An 18606-nucleotide genomic window follows, 5' to 3' on the forward strand; every position below is an offset into this window, starting at 1 on the left:
AAGGGTATTATGTCTTTGTGCATTTGTTTGTTACATGGAGAAGGAAACGAGGTAGACCCATAGTTACTTTTGAGAACCTTCATAGAATCACTTTCTGAGTCGATTTATGCATGTCAGTCCGTCTGTCCGTCCGTCTGTCCATATATTCTTGTGAACAAAATGCAGGTCGCATTTATTATCGGATTGAGATGAAATTTTCCAAACAACATTTTTTTGGCCCAATTACGAACCCTATTGAAATTGGTGAGAATCGGATCAAATTTAGATATAGCTCCAATATATCTTCATCCGATTTCGGGTTAAATGTGCACCAAATGTGAATTTTAAAATGAATTTTGGCACACCCAACCGAGTTTGGCTTAGAAGCAAGTATATCAAATTTGGAGAAAATCGGTTCAGATATAGCTATAGCTCCCATACATATCTTTCATCCGATTTGATCTTTAAGTCCCTCACATTCCTACTATACACTCCACAACCGTGATATTTGGTACCAGGTATTAGATGGAGCACAGAAATAGCTGTTTTAAATTTTATCGAAATCGGTTCAGATTTGGATATAGCTCCCATATATATCTTCATCCGATTTCGGGTCAGCCCAAATGGCCCGAATTTTGGCACATGTGACCGATATTAGCCTTATTATCCGATTGGTGTTTAAGCCTCTCACATTCGTAATATGCACTCCACAAGAATGATATTTGGTACCAGATATAAGATACAGCCCAGAAATAGCTGTTTGTAATTTTATCAAAATCGGTTCAGATTTGGATATAGCTCCCATATATCTTCATCCGATTTCGGGTTAATTGTGCACCAAATGGCCGATATAAATCCAAATGGACTGAATTTTAGTACGAAATATAGCTATAGTCGGACCAAATTCAGGCTAGAAGCAAGTATATAAAATTTAGTGAAAATCGGTTCAGATATAGATATAGCAACCATATATGTTTCATCCGATTTAGTGTTTGAGTCCCTTACATTCGTAATATTCACTCCACAACCGTGATATTTGGTACCAGGAATTAGATGGAGCACAGGAATAGCTGTTTTAAATTTTATCGAAATCGGTTCAGATTTGGTTATAGCTCTCATATATATCTTCATCCGATTTCGGGTTAAATGTGCACTAAATGGTCAATATCAGCCCAAATCACCTGCATTTTCATACATAACCGAAATTAGAAGCTAATACGTCAAATTTGGAGAAACCCGTTTCAGAGATAGGTATAGTTCGTAAAATGCACGATAGAATTAGATAGATTTTGATTTTGTACCAAATATCTCATAGAGCTCTGAAATGGCCTGTATAAACCTTTTTACGAGAGCTCTACTTAATATGCATAGTGGTGTAGGGTATCATATAGTAGGACCCGCCCGACTTTTGAGCTTTCCGTACTGGTTTTAATGTTGAAATCGCTTACATTTTTTTTTTTTTGGACTTTGGTGGACCTTTTCAATAATGTAGTAAAGGGTCATAACATGTCAAAATTTTACTGATTACCGTGGTATAAAAAAAATAATTAAGAAAAGTTCAAAAATTTCAAAACATTCTTAGGTTTTCAAACTACGCCTTTAAAACTTGTCAGGAAATTCCCACGATTTAATTCATTTTACATTAAAAATAATATTTAGCCCTATGAACTTTAATGGCATACAATTTGCCCAAAGCTTTGATTGATGTTATTTCAATAACGCCATTATGTTTAATGCCCCCATTAAACAATTTCCATTCATGGCGCAAGTGTGAATGAACAACAGTAACAACAATTCAATGGTGTTGTGTTTATACCAAATATTGTAGTTCCTATTCTAGGGTGTCCAGAGAAAAAAATCAATACCTTCAAGTTCAAGAATAGGAACTCAGTGCACAATATAAGCTTATTAAATATGCTTACAACAAAGAAAACAAGAAAATAAAAACTCGTTTATTTGTTTCAAACAATTGCCCACAATACATGGTAATGCGGCGTAAAGACGTTAATTGCGCTACCAACAATGTGTGCTGTCATATGTACCTATGACAGACTGTCCACGCACAACAATGACACACAAATTCTATGCTGCGGGTTATGGCCCAGTTACTCTTTGTATACTTCTTTTTGGTATAAAAGCCTCGAAAATTTATTGAATTGACATCAGTTCATTACGCTCCATTGCAAAGAACAATCTTCAACAAATCAATCAAAATGAAAGTAAGTATTGACAAACTCAAAAATTATATTTGAAATTTAAGAAACTAGGGCAAATTTTGAAAATATTAGCAAATTTCATTTGAAATTAATGTATCCTTTGTACACTTCACAGTTCCTCGTCTGCTTGGCTCTCTTCATCGCCGCTGCTAGCGCTCATGTTGTAGCTCCTGCTTACACCACCTATGCTGCCGCTGCTCCAGCCTATACCACTTATGCTGCTGCTGCCCCAACATACACTGCTTATGCTGCTGCTCCTGCCTACACTAGCTATGCCGCTGCTGCCCCAGTCTACACCCGTTCCGTGTACTCTGCCCCAGCCTACACCACCTATTCTGCCCCTGCCGTAGTTGCCGCTCCAGCAGCCGCTGCTGTTGTTGCCCCAGCTGTGCCAGCCGTCTACACCTCTTTGTTGAAGAAGAAGTAAATTCTTTGAGATTGGAATGAGTATAAATACGAAACGAAATGAAAGTGATCGCTAATATTTTTGGACTCTTGATTTTGGATAATGAATAAAATAAAACAAACCAAACACCCTATTTGATAGTTTTTAATTTATAGAGGAGAATCATTATAGGTGTGCAAGATGATAAAATGATTTGTAACAATATGTACAAATTGGTACAAGATGTTCTTCGAGAAGTCCAGTAAGTGAAAAATAGTGTGGTGATAGAAATGTTCACAATTGAGTTACGGAGAGTTTTCATATTCTCAGATAGGAGATTTGCTCAGTAAAATTTTATTATTTTGATGAGCTAATTTTGAATCAACTGTTTGTGGCCGTAGCGAACGATTACTCAGTTTGACAATTTTGTCTTTCAAATAAAATACCAACAAACTCACACACAAGTGACTGGGTGGATGTTTCTTCAGCTTACAGAACTTATTGAGTTCCTAGTTGAATACGTGCTCAGATAGCATTTGCAATATATAGTTATGATGATTTTTGGGAAAGGTATAAAGTGAATATGATTCTCGTTTACTTAAGAATGCTCGACACTTAAAGAGGTTGATTTTCATCAAAGTCGTTAAATCAAACAGCTGAAGAGCCAAGTGGCCATTCCTTTCGTCGAAGTAAAATCATGATATTGATAACGATTATCAAATATTTAACGCTGTCAGGTTCGTTTTCAAAACATTACTTTCTATAATAGATAGTAATTTGAAGTTATGCCAATCGGCGAATACTCCAGACTTAGGCAGTCAATTGAATTTTCAATAATAACAAAACAAAGTCAGCAAGGAAAAGGCAAAAGTAGGACGCGGCCGACTATATGATACCCGACAGCACTAGGCATATTCAGTAGAGCTCCGGTAACAAAATAATTTATTTGAAATAGATCATACCAGCTATCACCATTCGTTTTTAGAACAGTTACAGTTTTGCTTCAAAAGGAGCTAATATATGACAGGCATATCCAATTCTGAATCGATTTTCACTAAATTTGACGGAGACATTTTTATCTTTATTACTAAATAACATTTCAATAGAGTGCATGATATCACTTCGAAAAGGATTATATTAAAAAAATATATATCGGAGTTGAGTTCCACAAAATGGAAACTTACGACCCGAAATTCACTTCATTTGGGCTGATATTACCCATTATTTGCACAACAAACCTGAAGTCGAATTGAGGTTATATCTGGGAGCTACATCCAAATTTGATAAAATTTGTAAAGGTATTTCCAAGCTCAATAAGATATTTGGTACCAAATGTCATTGTTGTCGAAGGCATATTACGAATGTGAGGGACTTAAAGACTAAATCGGATGAAATATATAAGGGGATTATATCTGAACCGATTTTCTCCAAATTGTATATACTTGCTTCTAGACTGAATCCGGTCTAACGTGCCAAACTGATATTGGTCATTTGTTGCACAATTAACCCGAAATCGGTTGAAGATATATATGGAAGCTATATCCTAATCTGGAGCTATACGTAATCTAAACCGATTTTCCCCAAATTTTATGTATTCATTACCATGTGGGCTGCTAATTAGCCATTTGGTACACAATGAACCTGAAATCGGATAAAAATATTTATGGAAGCTACATTCAAGTCTGAAACGATCTCAGTAAAATTTGACAGAGGTATTTTTGAGCTCCATAAGTTATCTGATACCAAACATCATTCTTTTAGAGTGCATATTACGAATGTGAATATATATATGGGAGCTACAGCCATATCTGATCCGATTTTCCCTAAATTTGATGTACTTGCTTTTAGACTGAATTCAGTTGGAGGTACCAAAATTCAGGTCATTTGGACTGATATTGGCCATTTGTTGCACAACTAGCCCGAAATCGGTTGAAGATATATATGTGAGCTATATCTAAATTTTAACAGATTCTAACCAATTTCAATAGGGTTCGTCATTGGGTCAAACAAATTTTGTGTGAATTTTTTTTTCAATCGGATAATAAATGCGACATTCATAAATCGACTGGAAAAGTGATTCTATGCAGATCATCAAAAGGAACTATGGGTCTATCTCGCTTCCTTCTACATGTTACAAACAAATGTACAAAACATAATACCTTTACTACCAAGTGGTGTAAAGTATAAAACACAAATATTGATATCGTTATATGCAGCTCTTGATTTTAAGCGAATCTATGTAGGAGGTGAGTCTATCTACGAGGTAAAAAGCACTACGAACTTTAATTACGGATTTTTAGAAATTTTCGTTAAAAATGTGTCTTAAGTTGTCAAAATACCGATATGGCTCATTTACGAACTTGGCTTTCTTACTGACAAAACACAAATATGTTGGCCTTCTATCGCAATTAGTTTGAAAAATAGCGTTATTACAATAGGGGGAAAGAGAGAGAGAGAGACAGACAACCACACAGCTAATCAGGATATATATACTTTGTAGGGTCTAACGTGAGTATTTCGAGAAAGTTACAAATGGAATGACAAAGCTAATATGCCCTCCATAGTATGTTGGTGGTTATAAAAATGTTATCATGTCTGGAGTTCGGTTGAAATATTACGAGTATTTCCAAAATGCGGTTTCTCTTTAATACCATAACCATTTATTGTATGTGTACATCCGCCTTTCATATTTTAAAACTTTGAAATACTATTTATAAATGGATTCTTAAATTTTCATATCATCTTTCAATGTCTTTAAAAATCATAGTAGCGAAATGACTTTCACTTCTTGAAAAACAGTAGCAAATTTAAAATTGCGTATTTCTTTTATTTTAATTTTTTTTTTTGTCCAGATCTAATTATTTTACACCGATCATTACAATTATGCCGACTATTTGGTTTTTCCAAAAATTTTTGACAATATCATTCAGCATTAAAGTGGTGGAGTAATAAATCGAAAATCAATTACTCGCTGTCATTGATATTGTAAAGTTGGATATGTGTTACAATTTAAAATCTGCGGAAGAAGAAATAAAAAACAGACAAGAAACGAAGCAATACGAACTCAGCAAGACCTATAAGGTTTTTTAATTGAGAATTGTTGATATCAACCAACAATACAACAACACATAGCACCTCTAAGCCATTGGCCACGCTAAATGGCATTACAATTATCAATTAAATCAGATCATTGAATGACAGCGGCGATATGTGGGTGATTCTGCAAAAATTTAGTGTCAATAACACGGACACATACACGCGCAGCTTCGAATCGTATTGTGGCTAAGAGAATTGCAAAATAAGTTTGAGGACTACTGATTTGTTGCTTCACATCCGCCTTCATTCATTTCACAAGCGGAGAGTTGTTTGTTGTTTTTTTCAGGCTTGTCATAGATGAAATTCCATTCCAAACAGATTATTAATCTTCTCGTTTGGGATTTATTTTGTCATTGCAAAGCCAGTGGGATTGCTTTTAGCTAAGCTTTGCTTCATATGCTTATTTTTAATTTTATTTCTGAGCTATTTCTAGAAGGATAAATGTATGTGTTCTCTCTCTCTCTCTCTCTCTCTCTCTCCATGTCTCTCTCTCTCTCTCTCACTCTCTATTTCTATCTTAAGAATTTTTTTCAAATATCATTGTTTTGATTCTAAATACGTCAGATTCCAGAATTGAAGAATAGTATAAAAACCCGAGACTTGTTGTCAAATCCATATCAGTTATCATTTGTAACTCACAAACCAAAAACTTAATAAAAATGAAAGTAAGTCGAGGAATTCGATTTTCAATATTTTGAAAAAAATCTTACCATCTTCTTTTCCTGCGATATAGTTCCTTATCTGCTTGGCTCTCTTCATTGCCGCTGCCCAGGCTGGGGTGGTAGCCCCAATTACCACCTATAGTGCTGGTTATACCACCTATGCTGCCGCTCCTGCCTATACCGCCTACTCTGCTCCCGCTTATACCACATATTCAGCTGCTGCCGTTCCTGCCGCTTACACTGCATACAGTGCTCCGGCTTATACATCTTCGTTAGCTTACACCGCTCCAGTGGCTTATGCCGCTCCCGTTGCCACTTTGTTGAAAAAGTAAACAGGGATTGCGGGAAGTTCGTATGGTGATTTTGGCTAATGACAACTGACAATTCTTTTTTGTGGATGGAATAAAGGTTACCTGAAAAATAAAAAAATGGGGATTTGGTTTATTTTGAAGTCTGCGAATGAATATTCAGCACATAATGTGATGGTATTCATTTAGCTTATTTTCAAATATTTTGAAATTTTATAAGGGTTCTCAGTGAAGAAAGGCTGAGATAAAATAGTTAAGTGTTATATATACCTAAAATCGGATGTTGGGGTTACATGGATAATTTTTCAAAACCTATACAAATATTGAATATTTTAGCTATATTTAATTTTTTCAGAATATCAAAAAAATCAAACCCTGGATTGAACATTTTAGCGATGTGTATTCCCGTTAAGACTTAACAAGTAAAGAAACAGTTAAGTTTGGCCGGGCCGAACTTTTAATACCCTATACCATTTAGAAGGAACTTGAAAAATGTCCAAAAAATTCAGTCGAAAAATACCGCTAAAGGAAGGCTGTTACATGGGGACTATGCGAAGACGTGGTTCTGATACACGGAGGCTATACGAAAACCTGGAGCTGCATAGACGATTATTTGCCAGATTTAGTAGTACTACAGTGTTTAACTACATATGCCAACTTTAAGAAAATTTTGTTGTGTTGGTCTAAAATCATTCTAATAGCGGGGCTATTCGAAAACATGAACCTACTTAGACAACTATTTGCCAAAGCACTCCTAGCACCACCTTTGAGAATACTCCGTTAACAAATGTGTCTAAAACAGACCTCCCAATACTTCAAGTGAACTTTACACTCGAATTAGAGCGGTTATGCGAGCAAAGTTCGCTCAAAATCGAGCAGATTCGACTCCTTAACTTTCTACTTATTGTTTTTGTATTTTCCCAACCTACAGCAGAAAACGAAAAACAAACAAAATACGAACAAATTTCACTCCCGGGTAAAAACGAGCAAATCTGTGCTCTGGTATAAAATCGTCCAAATACCGATAATTGGGGTACCGTCACATGATGGCTACTCTCTCTACCAGAGAAAGTATAAAGGTCCAATACAGACAGTTCTGAAGGCTTTTTTTCATCTCCTGGGAACACAAACAGCCAAATTAAACAGAATTCAGTTGAAAAATATGACTAAACTCTAAAAATACTTTAATCGCAAGTGTGGTAGGGCCTAAATTGTAATATCCTATATATATGACCAAATCGGATATCTTCTAAATCTCAAAAATTTTAAGGTTTCGGTGTATGGGGCTCTACCAATATTGAATATTTTTTAGGGGATTTAATGTACCCACACAGAAACCAAGACCTAACTTTGAATATTTCTGGAGATAAGATAAACCGAGACGTACACAGGAATGTATTTCCGAACAAATACGTCCCTGCTAGCCTCTAAAATTTATATCCAAATATAGGTTGGATATTTGGACCAAAAGTGTGGTCCCATAAACACCATACTTACACCAGATCTTGTGTTGATAGAAATATTGATATAGGCTGAGATTGAATCTGACTTTTATTTCTATTTTTTTTCAAGAGTTATAATTACTTAAAAATTTAAACAAGAGGTACCAGAAGGAGTGGTCCGTTATTCACACTAGATCTTTCGTTGATATAACTATTGCAATGTGCAGAGTTATAAACGAATTAGATGCTCATTTCCCGTTTTATCATCTTCAGGTCATTCACAATTTTGACCCGTTGTGAGGGAGGTACCAGAAGGAGTGGGCTGATATCTATCATCTTCACATCAGATCTACTTATTTCGCATTTAATAAGGGATGTAATTATTCAAAAATATGTGCTGTTGTGGGGGAGGTACAAGAAGGATAGGTCTGATATATTCCGTCTTCACACCAGAGCTTCTGTTGATACAAATATTGGGATATACGAAATTTGAAGGCTATCAGACTCTTACTTCACATTTTTATATGACTTACGATTATTCAAAATTTTGACTCTTCCTGGGGGAGGTACTTGATGTAGTGAACCGATATTGTCCATTTTCGCACCCTACCTAGCACTGATAAAAATATATAAAGTTTTGAAAAATTTGCATAAAATTGGATGATCCTTTCTTATTCTATAAGGTAAATATTTTCTATGAAAATGTGGGGAAGTACCAGAAGGAGTGGACCAATACTGCCCATCTTCGAATTCGATCTAAGTTTAATAATAATAGTACGATGTACCGGGTTTGGATCAAATCGGATACTCCCTTTGAGAGTTCTCTGCGCTTCAACTAGCCAGACAGACTGACACACATAGATCAACTTCAAATGTTCTGAATCGGATTCGGTTCAAAGAGACCTGGGGTCTAAAACCGTTATTTCGATAAGGCACTTTTTGGTCGTATGAAGTTATGTATACCCTTTGTAGCCATACGGTTGAGGGTATTAAAATTCCGTCGAAAAATACCGTTTAAATGAAAACCGTTATATGGAGGCTATACGAAGTAAGTATAAGTAATTTTTTGTCATAGGCTGTACCGATAGTACAGATTACGAAGTTCAAATAGGAAATTTTAAATAATTTCGGTGAATAATGTCGCAAAAATCATCAAAATACCCGATATCGCGAGGTATCGTTATCCATAAACGTGGACCGTTAAGTTCGTAAATGGGCCAAACGAAATATCCCTGTCTACTGGCAAAATAAACATGTTTCTAATTTTATTTTAGCCTTCTATCTATTACAACAGACAGGCAAACAGTATTGTGGGATGTGTGCATATGTTTGTATTATGAAGAAGGAAACGAGATAGACCTATAAATATATATAAATAACTTTCAGAGTCGATTTATGCATGTCAGTCCGTCCGTCCATGTATTCTTGTGAATAAAATGCAGGTAGCATTTATTAATCGATTGAGATGAAATTTTTGCAAACAATATTTTTTTGAACCAAGGGGTTTGTCCTTGAAATTGGTGATAATCGGAAATGGGCAATATCCAAATGACCGGAATTTCGGCACATCCGACCGGATTCAGTCTAGTACATCAAATTTGGTGAAAATCGGTTCAGATATAGCTCTAGCTCCCATATATATGTTTCACCCGATTTGGGTTTTAAGTCCCTCACATTCGTAATATGTATTCGACAACAATGATATGTGGTACCAGATATCTCATAGAGCTCAGAAATACCTTTGCCAAATTGTATCGAGATCGGTTATGATTTGGATGTAGCTCCCATATATATTCTTAATCCGATTTCAGGTTTATTGTGCAAATAATGGCTAATATAAGCCCAAATTGAGTGAATTTCGGGACGTACGTTTCCAATTTGTGGAACTTGGCTGCTATGTATATATTTTTAATATAATCCTTCTCGAAGTGATATCAAGCAGGCTATAGCAATGTTATTTGAATTAAAATGTCTCCGTCAAATTTAGTTAAAATCAATTCAGAATTGGATATACCTCCCATATATAAGTTCCCTCAGAAACCAAACTATAACTGCTCTAAAGTCAAATGTTGATAGGTGGCATGATATACTTTAAATAAATTATTTTGTTACGGAACTTCTACCAAATATGCATAGTGGTGTAGGATATCATATATTCGGGCCCGCCCGACTTTTGACTTTTCCTCACTGGCTTCAATATGTTATATTATCTAAGATTTCCATGTATTTTTCTCTTTTTTGCATATCTCAATATGTTCATGTATCAATCTCTCTATCTTAAGAATAACAGGAATGTACATATTAATATAAAGTAGTATTTGTTACTATTTTCGATATAATAACAAAAGCTTTGATTAATCGTTGATATTGAGCCTTGGAATTTTATTGGTAATAATCTCACCTTTATTTTCAAACTTTAAATTTATTATATTTTACCATATCTGAATCTGTTCAAACACAAACCTTTAGAATCTTGCGAATTTACATTTTGCCATGGAAATAATATCTAAGTGATCTAGAAAGTTTAAATGAATTGATAAAGGAGGATCCTTATTTGGTGTATATTATCATTGATATATCCCTCATGCATTGGTAATCACAGTGTTAAAAATTTGACCCATATTTACTCTTCATTGAAAATTTAAACTTAAATACCGAACTTAAATTTTTGCAACAATAGGAACTACAACATCGCTGAAGTACTAATTATAAATGCAACAGCCTACAGGAAATGGTTTATGTGTAAGGAAGATGATGGCTGTGTATATGTGTGTCTGTGTTTCATTTCAGTAAAACATGCCTTAATACTTCCGGTTCACTCATGGCGTCCTTTATTCTTCGTCTTTTATTCCACGTGAATAACTTAATTTCCACATATACACAGACACACACATGCACATGCACGTGGTATACTATTACATACGTGCCGTGTCGTTAAAATCCAATGAAGAATAAAACGTTTTATGAGCTTGTTTTCATATTATTCTTGTGTTTTTTCTGCTTTCCTTTTTTTTTTTGCAAAATGGTTCACCAGCATATCAGGTACTTGGCATTTATGGTTGTCCGTAGCTTGATTTCCGTGGCAACAACGGAAAACACAGCAACGCAACACAGCACAACACACAAAATTGGCTCAAGGCATTAACGTTCTTCATTCATAAAGCTGCAAAACTATGATGTCTTTACACGCACAACAAACGCACACACTCGCACACATGACTATATCATAGTATGAGTAGTTTTATATATCCTTTCACATGTACGCATAATACCGACAACTTCCTTTACGGGCATACATTTTTAAATGGCTAAAGCTGATACGGAAGGTCGTTACCAAACCGGTTGGCATAGCATTAGGTTAGGAGGTTGAAATGGTGAACGAAAGGTGTGGGGCAGTTGATGTTGCTATCCTGGATTAACGATTGAAGTCAATTTAAATCGGTAAAAATGGTTGATATCTTCCACCATATGAAAACTTGAATAAGTGCGAAATCGGTCGGCTTAGAATGCAAAAATTTGTGGCCTGGCCATATTCCAGAATAAAAATGGGAGCTGTATGCGGTATATCCATTGTCAGTAGATTGAATTATTCATTCACTCTTTCGCACTTTTGGAAATGTTCGGATTAAGATTACTCGGAGTCCGTACATTTCAGATGTATAGTATCTCCGGGAATATTGCAGCTAAATCAAGAGGTGTATTTTGTTCATAATATTTAATCATCAAGCGAGTCAAGAAATGTGTCTTTGTGGTCATTTTTTCAAATATAGCTAAAACCCCATTTAAACGGGATGCAGATCTTGGAAGACATCAAAAGTCTAAATCTTACATGAACGCCATTATTTTAAAAAGACATTTAAGGGTTAAATCCGCATTTTATGCCGAAATCTCCTACAAGACAACACTTTAGAAGGATGATATTAAAGACAAAAATATTACTCATCAAATTTCAGTACGGACCATCAAAAAACCTCTATAACCATTGCATACTAAAACAAGTAAGAAAGCTGTAAGTTCGGCCGGGCCGAACTTTGAATACCCTCCACCACTTGGTACAAATTTGGCACCACTTGGTACAATTATGTTAAAATCTTAAAAATACCGAAAGTAGCCGCATATTAGGGTCTATACGACGACGTGGACCTGCATAGGCAACTTTTGTCATAAGCTATTACAATATTCAAATGCGAAACTTGAAAAAAACTGTTTATAATGTAGCTAAAATCAGCAAAATACCGCATACCATGGGGGTTATAAAACGTGGACCTGCACAGACAATTTTCTGCCATAGGCTGTAGTATGCATTGCGAACTTCAAATACAAAATTAGAAACAAATCCGGTAAACAATGTCGGTAAAATCATCAAAATACCGCATATTGGCAGGTACCGGCCTATACTAAGACGTGGACCTACATGGCTCATTTTCAATACCAAAAATTCCTGCAGATATAAAACACATTTAAGTAAATTTTTATCAGCTTACTTCATTTCGTTCAGAAGCTAGAGTGATTTTCACAGACGGATAGACGGACGGACAAACTTAATATACCTTCCATACTATGGAGGGTATAAAAATAGCTAAGTTTGGCCAGGTCGAACTTTTAGTACCTTTCACCATTTTGAAGGAACTTGAAAAATTAAAAAAAAAAATCCGTAGAAAAATACCTTTTAAATGAAAATCATATATGGGGGCTATACGAAGGCGTGGCCCATTCCGTGGCACACATTCCGAACTCCAAAAACGAAGTTTGAAACAATTCCGCTAAAATCATAAAAATACCGAATATCGGAAGGTATCGTAACATAGGGGCTATACGAAGACGCGGATCTGTTATAGGTTTTAATACCCGTTACAACTTTTAAATACGAATTTTGAAACAATTCCGGCAAAAACTATCGCTAAAATCATTCAAATACCGAATATTGGGAGGTAACGTTATATGGGGGCTATATGAAAACGTGGACCGGTATGACTCATTTACGAATTTAGCCTGCCTACTAGAAAAATATACAATTGGCTAAATCGACTTAGAATTCTACGCAGATAAAGAGTTTATATACTTTATTGGGTCTGACTTGATGATTGATGCCTTGACTACCGTGGTATGTTTTAGGGTGTTTTCCTAGAAGTCCACAGGGATACTGTTCTGTCTCAGCCTTAATGGTCCTATATCCGCTAGGATTTGGATTGCTTGCTGTTGTGTTTTAATGCTGCCATTAAGGTCAGAAGCCAGATCATTGTCATTTCCCAAGCTTCCCTTTCTAATAGCGGGAGCAGACGATACTGAATCGCTGTCCGAGTCCGATTTAAAGGTAATTTTTTTGAGGTTGAGGAAAACTTTGCACTTGTAGCTTTGTTGACTGAGGGTGTCAAGGCGTCCACACCAGCATCAGTCGAAGTAGGATTGGTCTTTTTTGAAGAGAGAATTTCATTATTTCTTCTTGGGACTGAGGTCGACCATGGCATAGCCTTCCTAACATGGCAAGGACTCGGTAACATATCAACGATCATAAATACAATCGGTACCCTGACTGCAAACCTGTTAAACTGATGGGCACGTGGTCGCATAACACAGCACCGTTAGGAGGTCCTCCTCATATGGAGACCAGCACACACGTTTGTCTATTTTAGTGGGGGCAAAACAAAGCCTCGATATACTTTCTGTAAGTAATTTTCTAGAAATAGTTCATATTTTATTCTTAACAATTCCAGTCAAATATAAAAAACGATTTTATCAGTCGGCTCCAGATGTCAACTTTAAATAACATTTTTCTTAAAACTTAAAAATTACGAATGGAACACTTAAGAGAGACTCCGACAATATAAAAAAACATTAAATTGGAAGGTCTATCGTTACATGGAATCTTAATTGAAATCTTATTGCCAGGTGTTTTCTTCTCATTACGGCTTCAGAATATACGATTTTGGCAAGGAGGTGCCATTTAAAGGAAAGGAAAAATTCCACCTAATAAAGTTCCTAAATCTCAATTTGCAGCTAATGCAGTTGGGTTTTTCGCAGACACCTTCAATACACCGAAACCCTGGAAGTATCGTTATCTGTCCTCAATACCAATCATTTTTAATGCAACAGGAACTATTGCGCCAGATTTTAAAGCACTACATAATAAATTATTGACTCTATCTGTAAAAGCGAATAAAAGAGGGACAAGGAGAGATGTATTTCAAACCTGTAATGGACTGACGTTTTGAAAATCTTCCCATTCGTGATTTCTTGGACAGCATGACTGTAGTATTGGAAAGTTTTAAAGGGATGTCGAGTGCGAAAATGGACAATATCGAACCAAACCATCTTATACCCCTCCAACAAAGGGTCAATATTTTGAATAATTATAACTCGACAAATGCGTTTACCAAATTTTTGATGAGTTTCTGAGGTTACCGACGAATATTTTTTTTGAAAGACAAATTCAATATTTTATGATGGAGGAAACAAAATAAATTTCATTTTTACAGTTCATGGACCAAGGAACTGATATTCGGAAGAACCCCATATTTGTTTATCTCTCATGAGACTGGGCTCCCCCTTGCACATTAAAATATTGTCATGAAATTTCCATTTTACAGCAACAATTGATATCGATTAAAAAGATTATGCTGATAGATAAAGTGCATTTCAGAATATTAAAAAAAAATATTTATTTTCTCCTCATTTCTCACATTTTCCTGTTCTTCTCATTTTTCACAACACTTTTTTATGATTCACCCAAGACATTGACCAAATCATAGATAGCAATATTTTTGATTTAAAAATAGAAGAAAAAAAAACGTAAGAAAACGAACATCATAACATCTCGCAGAAAGAGACACAACGTTTTGTTCATAAGATTTTCATCACATTTCGTGAAATCTCATTAAAAATATCCTTCCGGCTGCAAACGCCATAAACTTGCCGAGCAACAGAAGAAAATCGCTCAACGGTTTGTGTATTTGTTCAAACTACTGGGCGAGGGGTGGGGCCGGCAAAGGCAAATTGAAATGAAACCTAGAATGATGGTGGTCAGATGGGAAATATCATAAAACATGGTGACCAACTTCCTGGAAGCCCAGTGCAGTTTTTTCTTTCTTTTTTCAAATCAACATTATACCAATATTAATACAAAACCAACACACACACAGACAAAGCTATTTGCTGTGTTTTCATTTTTTTTTTCATAAAGCAAAAAACTTAAAAACATCAACAACAAAAACAAAACAAAAGCCATGGACATGGTGAATATCCACCAGCCCCACCAAACTCCCAAGGGGGCCATACCGTGCCGTAAAATTCCATTTAAAAAGCAATTATTTTGCGTTTATTCAATACAACACCCATACCGCATCTGTGGCAGTAGTTATGGTCCCTGATAGCTATTATCTGCTATGACGAAGACCACGACGACAGCAACGACGGACCAACAGGCAACCAGGGACCAAGGACATAAATTTCAACCATAAAAGATAGGCAAACGATAAAGGAAAAGAAACAAGGAAAGCAAAAAAAAAAAACGACAATACGTCTGTTCCGACTAGAATTAACAGAAAAAGAAAACGCACCTAAAAAAGTTGATGCACTAACGGCTGATGACAACCTTCAATGCGGCAGGGGGAAAGCAACAAACACAACGATAGCAAAACAATTAAAAAGGAAAACGCTCCCAGAACTGTATTCTTCAATTGCACCCATTTAGTTGAGGTTGATTTTTAAGATGGTTTTTCTCGCCCATATTTTAAGATGAAGGTTACACGGAGAGATATTTTTTTTATTTCCTTGCAATTAGTTATAAAATTCCATTTCAAGCCTTCCTAGGGATTCTTTTTATGGATTCTTTCTTCTATAAATTACACATTGTGGTCATCCAAAGAGTCGATCTTGTGGTATTCTGCAAAGACGGCATTGAGGTCCAGGCTTTTGCGATGGTCCCTGAAGACACCCATCCAATCGTCTAAATTGATGCTCTTCCGATCGCCTAAATTGTTGCCCCTCCTTTCGATCTCTCTAACACTACCTTTTTTAAGACTCCAAACACGCCCGTCTGATAGGCTGAAAATAGAAACTCTGCTGTCCGTGCATTAGGACGTCTACAAGTGACTTTCATGCAGTCCTTATAATAGTATATCTCGGCGAAATCTATCCAGCTCGTCTATAGAGTGAGACTATTTAGAGTGAGGTTCGCGTGCTCATCGCCAGTAAAGATTCTCTCCAGCGAAACTGGTTGCATGGGAAGACACTTCTCTTAAACCATATAATTACGCCCATCTGGCAGTCTATCACACACACTACTCTCCTTCCTAAATTTCACTATTTTTTCAGTCTGAAAAAACGCCGTTATGTTCGTTGGTTATGACGTCATAAATTGACTTTCATGCAGTGCATAAAGAAGTCCTTCTGGGCGATTAAAAATAAATCCTTTTAGTCGTTCATACAACAAGGATTCGTTACAGTTCGTCGAAAGAGACAGATTCGATCCATATCGCCTATAGAGAGAGAAAAACTCGCTAGTTCTTTCGTATAGAGATAAGCTTGTCCAGAGTGGGAGATTCGCTCGCCTATGGAGAGAGAGACTCACTCGTCCATATAGAGAAACAGGTTCGCTCCAGCTCGTCTATGTAGAGAGAGAAACTCACTCGTCTATGGAGAAAGAGAGACTCGATACTGCTCGTCTATAGAGAAAGAAACTTGCTCGTCTATGGAGAGAGAGAGAGAGAGAGAGAGATAGAGGGAGGGAGAGACTCATTTGTCTATGGAGAAAGAGTGACTAGAAACTGCTAAAGCTTGCATATTTAGTGAGAGAGACTTGCTCAAGCTCGTATAGAGAGAAAGAGAGAGACTCACTTGATTGTTTATAAAAGAGTCATGTAGCTCAAGTTCGTCAGTAAATATTTTCTCCAGCTTGACTGTAGATTCACTGTAGCTCGCCTTTAAAGATTCGCCCAGCTCGTGTGCAAAACTCAGTCCATCCACCTTTAAACACTCACTCCAGCTGGTCTATGGAGAGAGTCTGGTACCAATTCATTGGTGAAGATTCGCTCCAGCTCCCCTTGTTACGACTTGTCACAGGTAAACGTGTAGGACTCATCTATAATGGCCTATAAAACCTCTTTGTCGGTAAAGACTCTCGCTCGTCTATAAAGACTGTAACGTCTATGAAACTTTCTTTCGACTTGTACCTCTCCCTCGTAAGTCTAACTTGGGCTCGTCTATGAGCCCTCCTTCCTGTTAGACTCGTCTATAAAGTCTTTCTCCGGCTCGTCTACAATGACCCCAAGGGCTTGTTTATAAAGACCCCCTCTCAAAGAAAACGACTCCCTTTCAAAGAAAAAAACTCTCTCTGGATCGTATTGAAGTCCGTCCATAAAGCCTCCCTTCAATTCTTCTCAGAAGCACGCTTATAATTCGTCTATAAAGCCTACCTTTGATTAGTATATAAAGCGTCCTCCGACTATAAATGTACCCTTCGACTCGTCTTTATAGATCTATAAAAAAGTCACTCTGGGTCATCAAAAAAGAAAAAAAATCCCTCTGACTCGTCTATAAAGCCTCGCTGCACTTATATTTAAATCCAACTTCGTATATAAATCCAACATATATAAAGTGTCCCGGACCATTCACCACTATGTCTATAAAAAGTCAATTTGTCTTTATAAAGCCTCTCTCCGACTAGTCTCTAAACTTGCCCTTAGACTCGTCTATAAAGCCTCGTACCAACTTCTATCTAAAGTTGTCTACCTGTTAGCCCCAGAGACCATAAGATCTGTAAAAAACTCTGATTCCCACCCATTTTTTTTTCAGTGTAATTGAATTGAATACAACCACCACTGCTCTTCCTTAATATCCCACAGATAGAATAAACAAAATAACAAACCACCTCAGGCAAGGAGTGGCTGGTACATCACTCAAGTTTCACCTCAAGTATTTGTATTTGGTTTGACAAACGTCTGTGGCTAAGGTCCTGCCCATGGTATTGCTTGGGTCATAAAACATTTAAAAATGTTTTTGTTGTTGTTGTTTTAATGATTTCTGGCATTATGCTAGGAATGATTGAAGGAGTCCTTTGCCAAAATAGTAAGTGGGAGCGGGGGAGAGAGATAGAGAGAAACACTTTGAAATGGTAGAAGGCCAACGGGCGCAATATTTATTTTCATAGTGCCATTCAAATACTTGACTTATTATTTCTTGTTGTGGCCATCTTGGGCCCGGCCAAACAATTTTGAATACCTTGCAGAAATTTGAATGCTTAAATGCTGCGTCCTTAATTTTCCTTTGGCAGCAAGATATAAATTTAATTCCTTTAGATTTTTTGTCGTGGCACAAGTGTCGTAATATTTGAAAGGTTGGTTGTTTGTTTCGGGGTCTGTTTCAATATCTTTTAATAAGAAGTTGCAAGCAAGTCGGTCAAAGAAATTGCTTTTGTGTCGTTTGATTTATTTGATGTCATAATCGTTCTTTATGAACGGGAAGGAAAAATAAATTAATTTAATGACTTACACAAGATTTTTTCCAAAAAAAAAAAAAAAA

At 36.3% G+C, this 18606-nt stretch overlaps 2 protein-coding genes across 3 annotated transcripts; both read left to right on the forward strand.

The window, feature by feature from the left end:
* The first annotated feature begins 2059 nt into the window (after nt 1-2059).
* Nucleotides 2060-2727, forward strand: LOC131803580 (pupal cuticle protein G1A-like). Of its 2 annotated transcripts, XM_059124965.1 has the most exons (3): nt 2060-2198; nt 2311-2407; nt 2438-2727. In XM_059124965.1, exons 1-3 carry the CDS (start codon nt 2193-2195, stop codon nt 2620-2622), a joined length of 288 nt encoding a protein of 95 aa, XP_058980948.1. In that variant the 5' UTR covers nt 2060-2192; the 3' UTR covers nt 2623-2727. The 2 variants fall into 2 exon arrangements, with proteins under 2 accessions (XP_058980948.1, XP_058980947.1); XM_059124964.1 differs by having other exon boundaries at nt 2067-2198; nt 2311-2727.
* A 3539-nt stretch (nt 2728-6266) lies between these two features.
* Nucleotides 6267-6767, forward strand: LOC131803582 (vitelline membrane protein Vm26Ab-like). Its single transcript, XM_059124967.1, has 2 exons — nt 6267-6341; nt 6410-6767. Exons 1-2 carry the CDS (start codon nt 6336-6338, stop codon nt 6668-6670), a joined length of 267 nt encoding a protein of 88 aa, XP_058980950.1. The 5' UTR covers nt 6267-6335; the 3' UTR covers nt 6671-6767.
* Nucleotides 6768-18606: the final 11839 nt, after the last annotated feature.

The sequence above is a fragment of the Musca domestica genome, unplaced genomic scaffold (assembly GCF_030504385.1).
Source record: "Musca domestica strain aabys unplaced genomic scaffold, Musca_domestica.polishedcontigs.V.1.1 31, whole genome shotgun sequence".
Classification (NCBI taxonomy): domain Eukaryota; kingdom Metazoa; phylum Arthropoda; class Insecta; order Diptera; family Muscidae; genus Musca; species Musca domestica.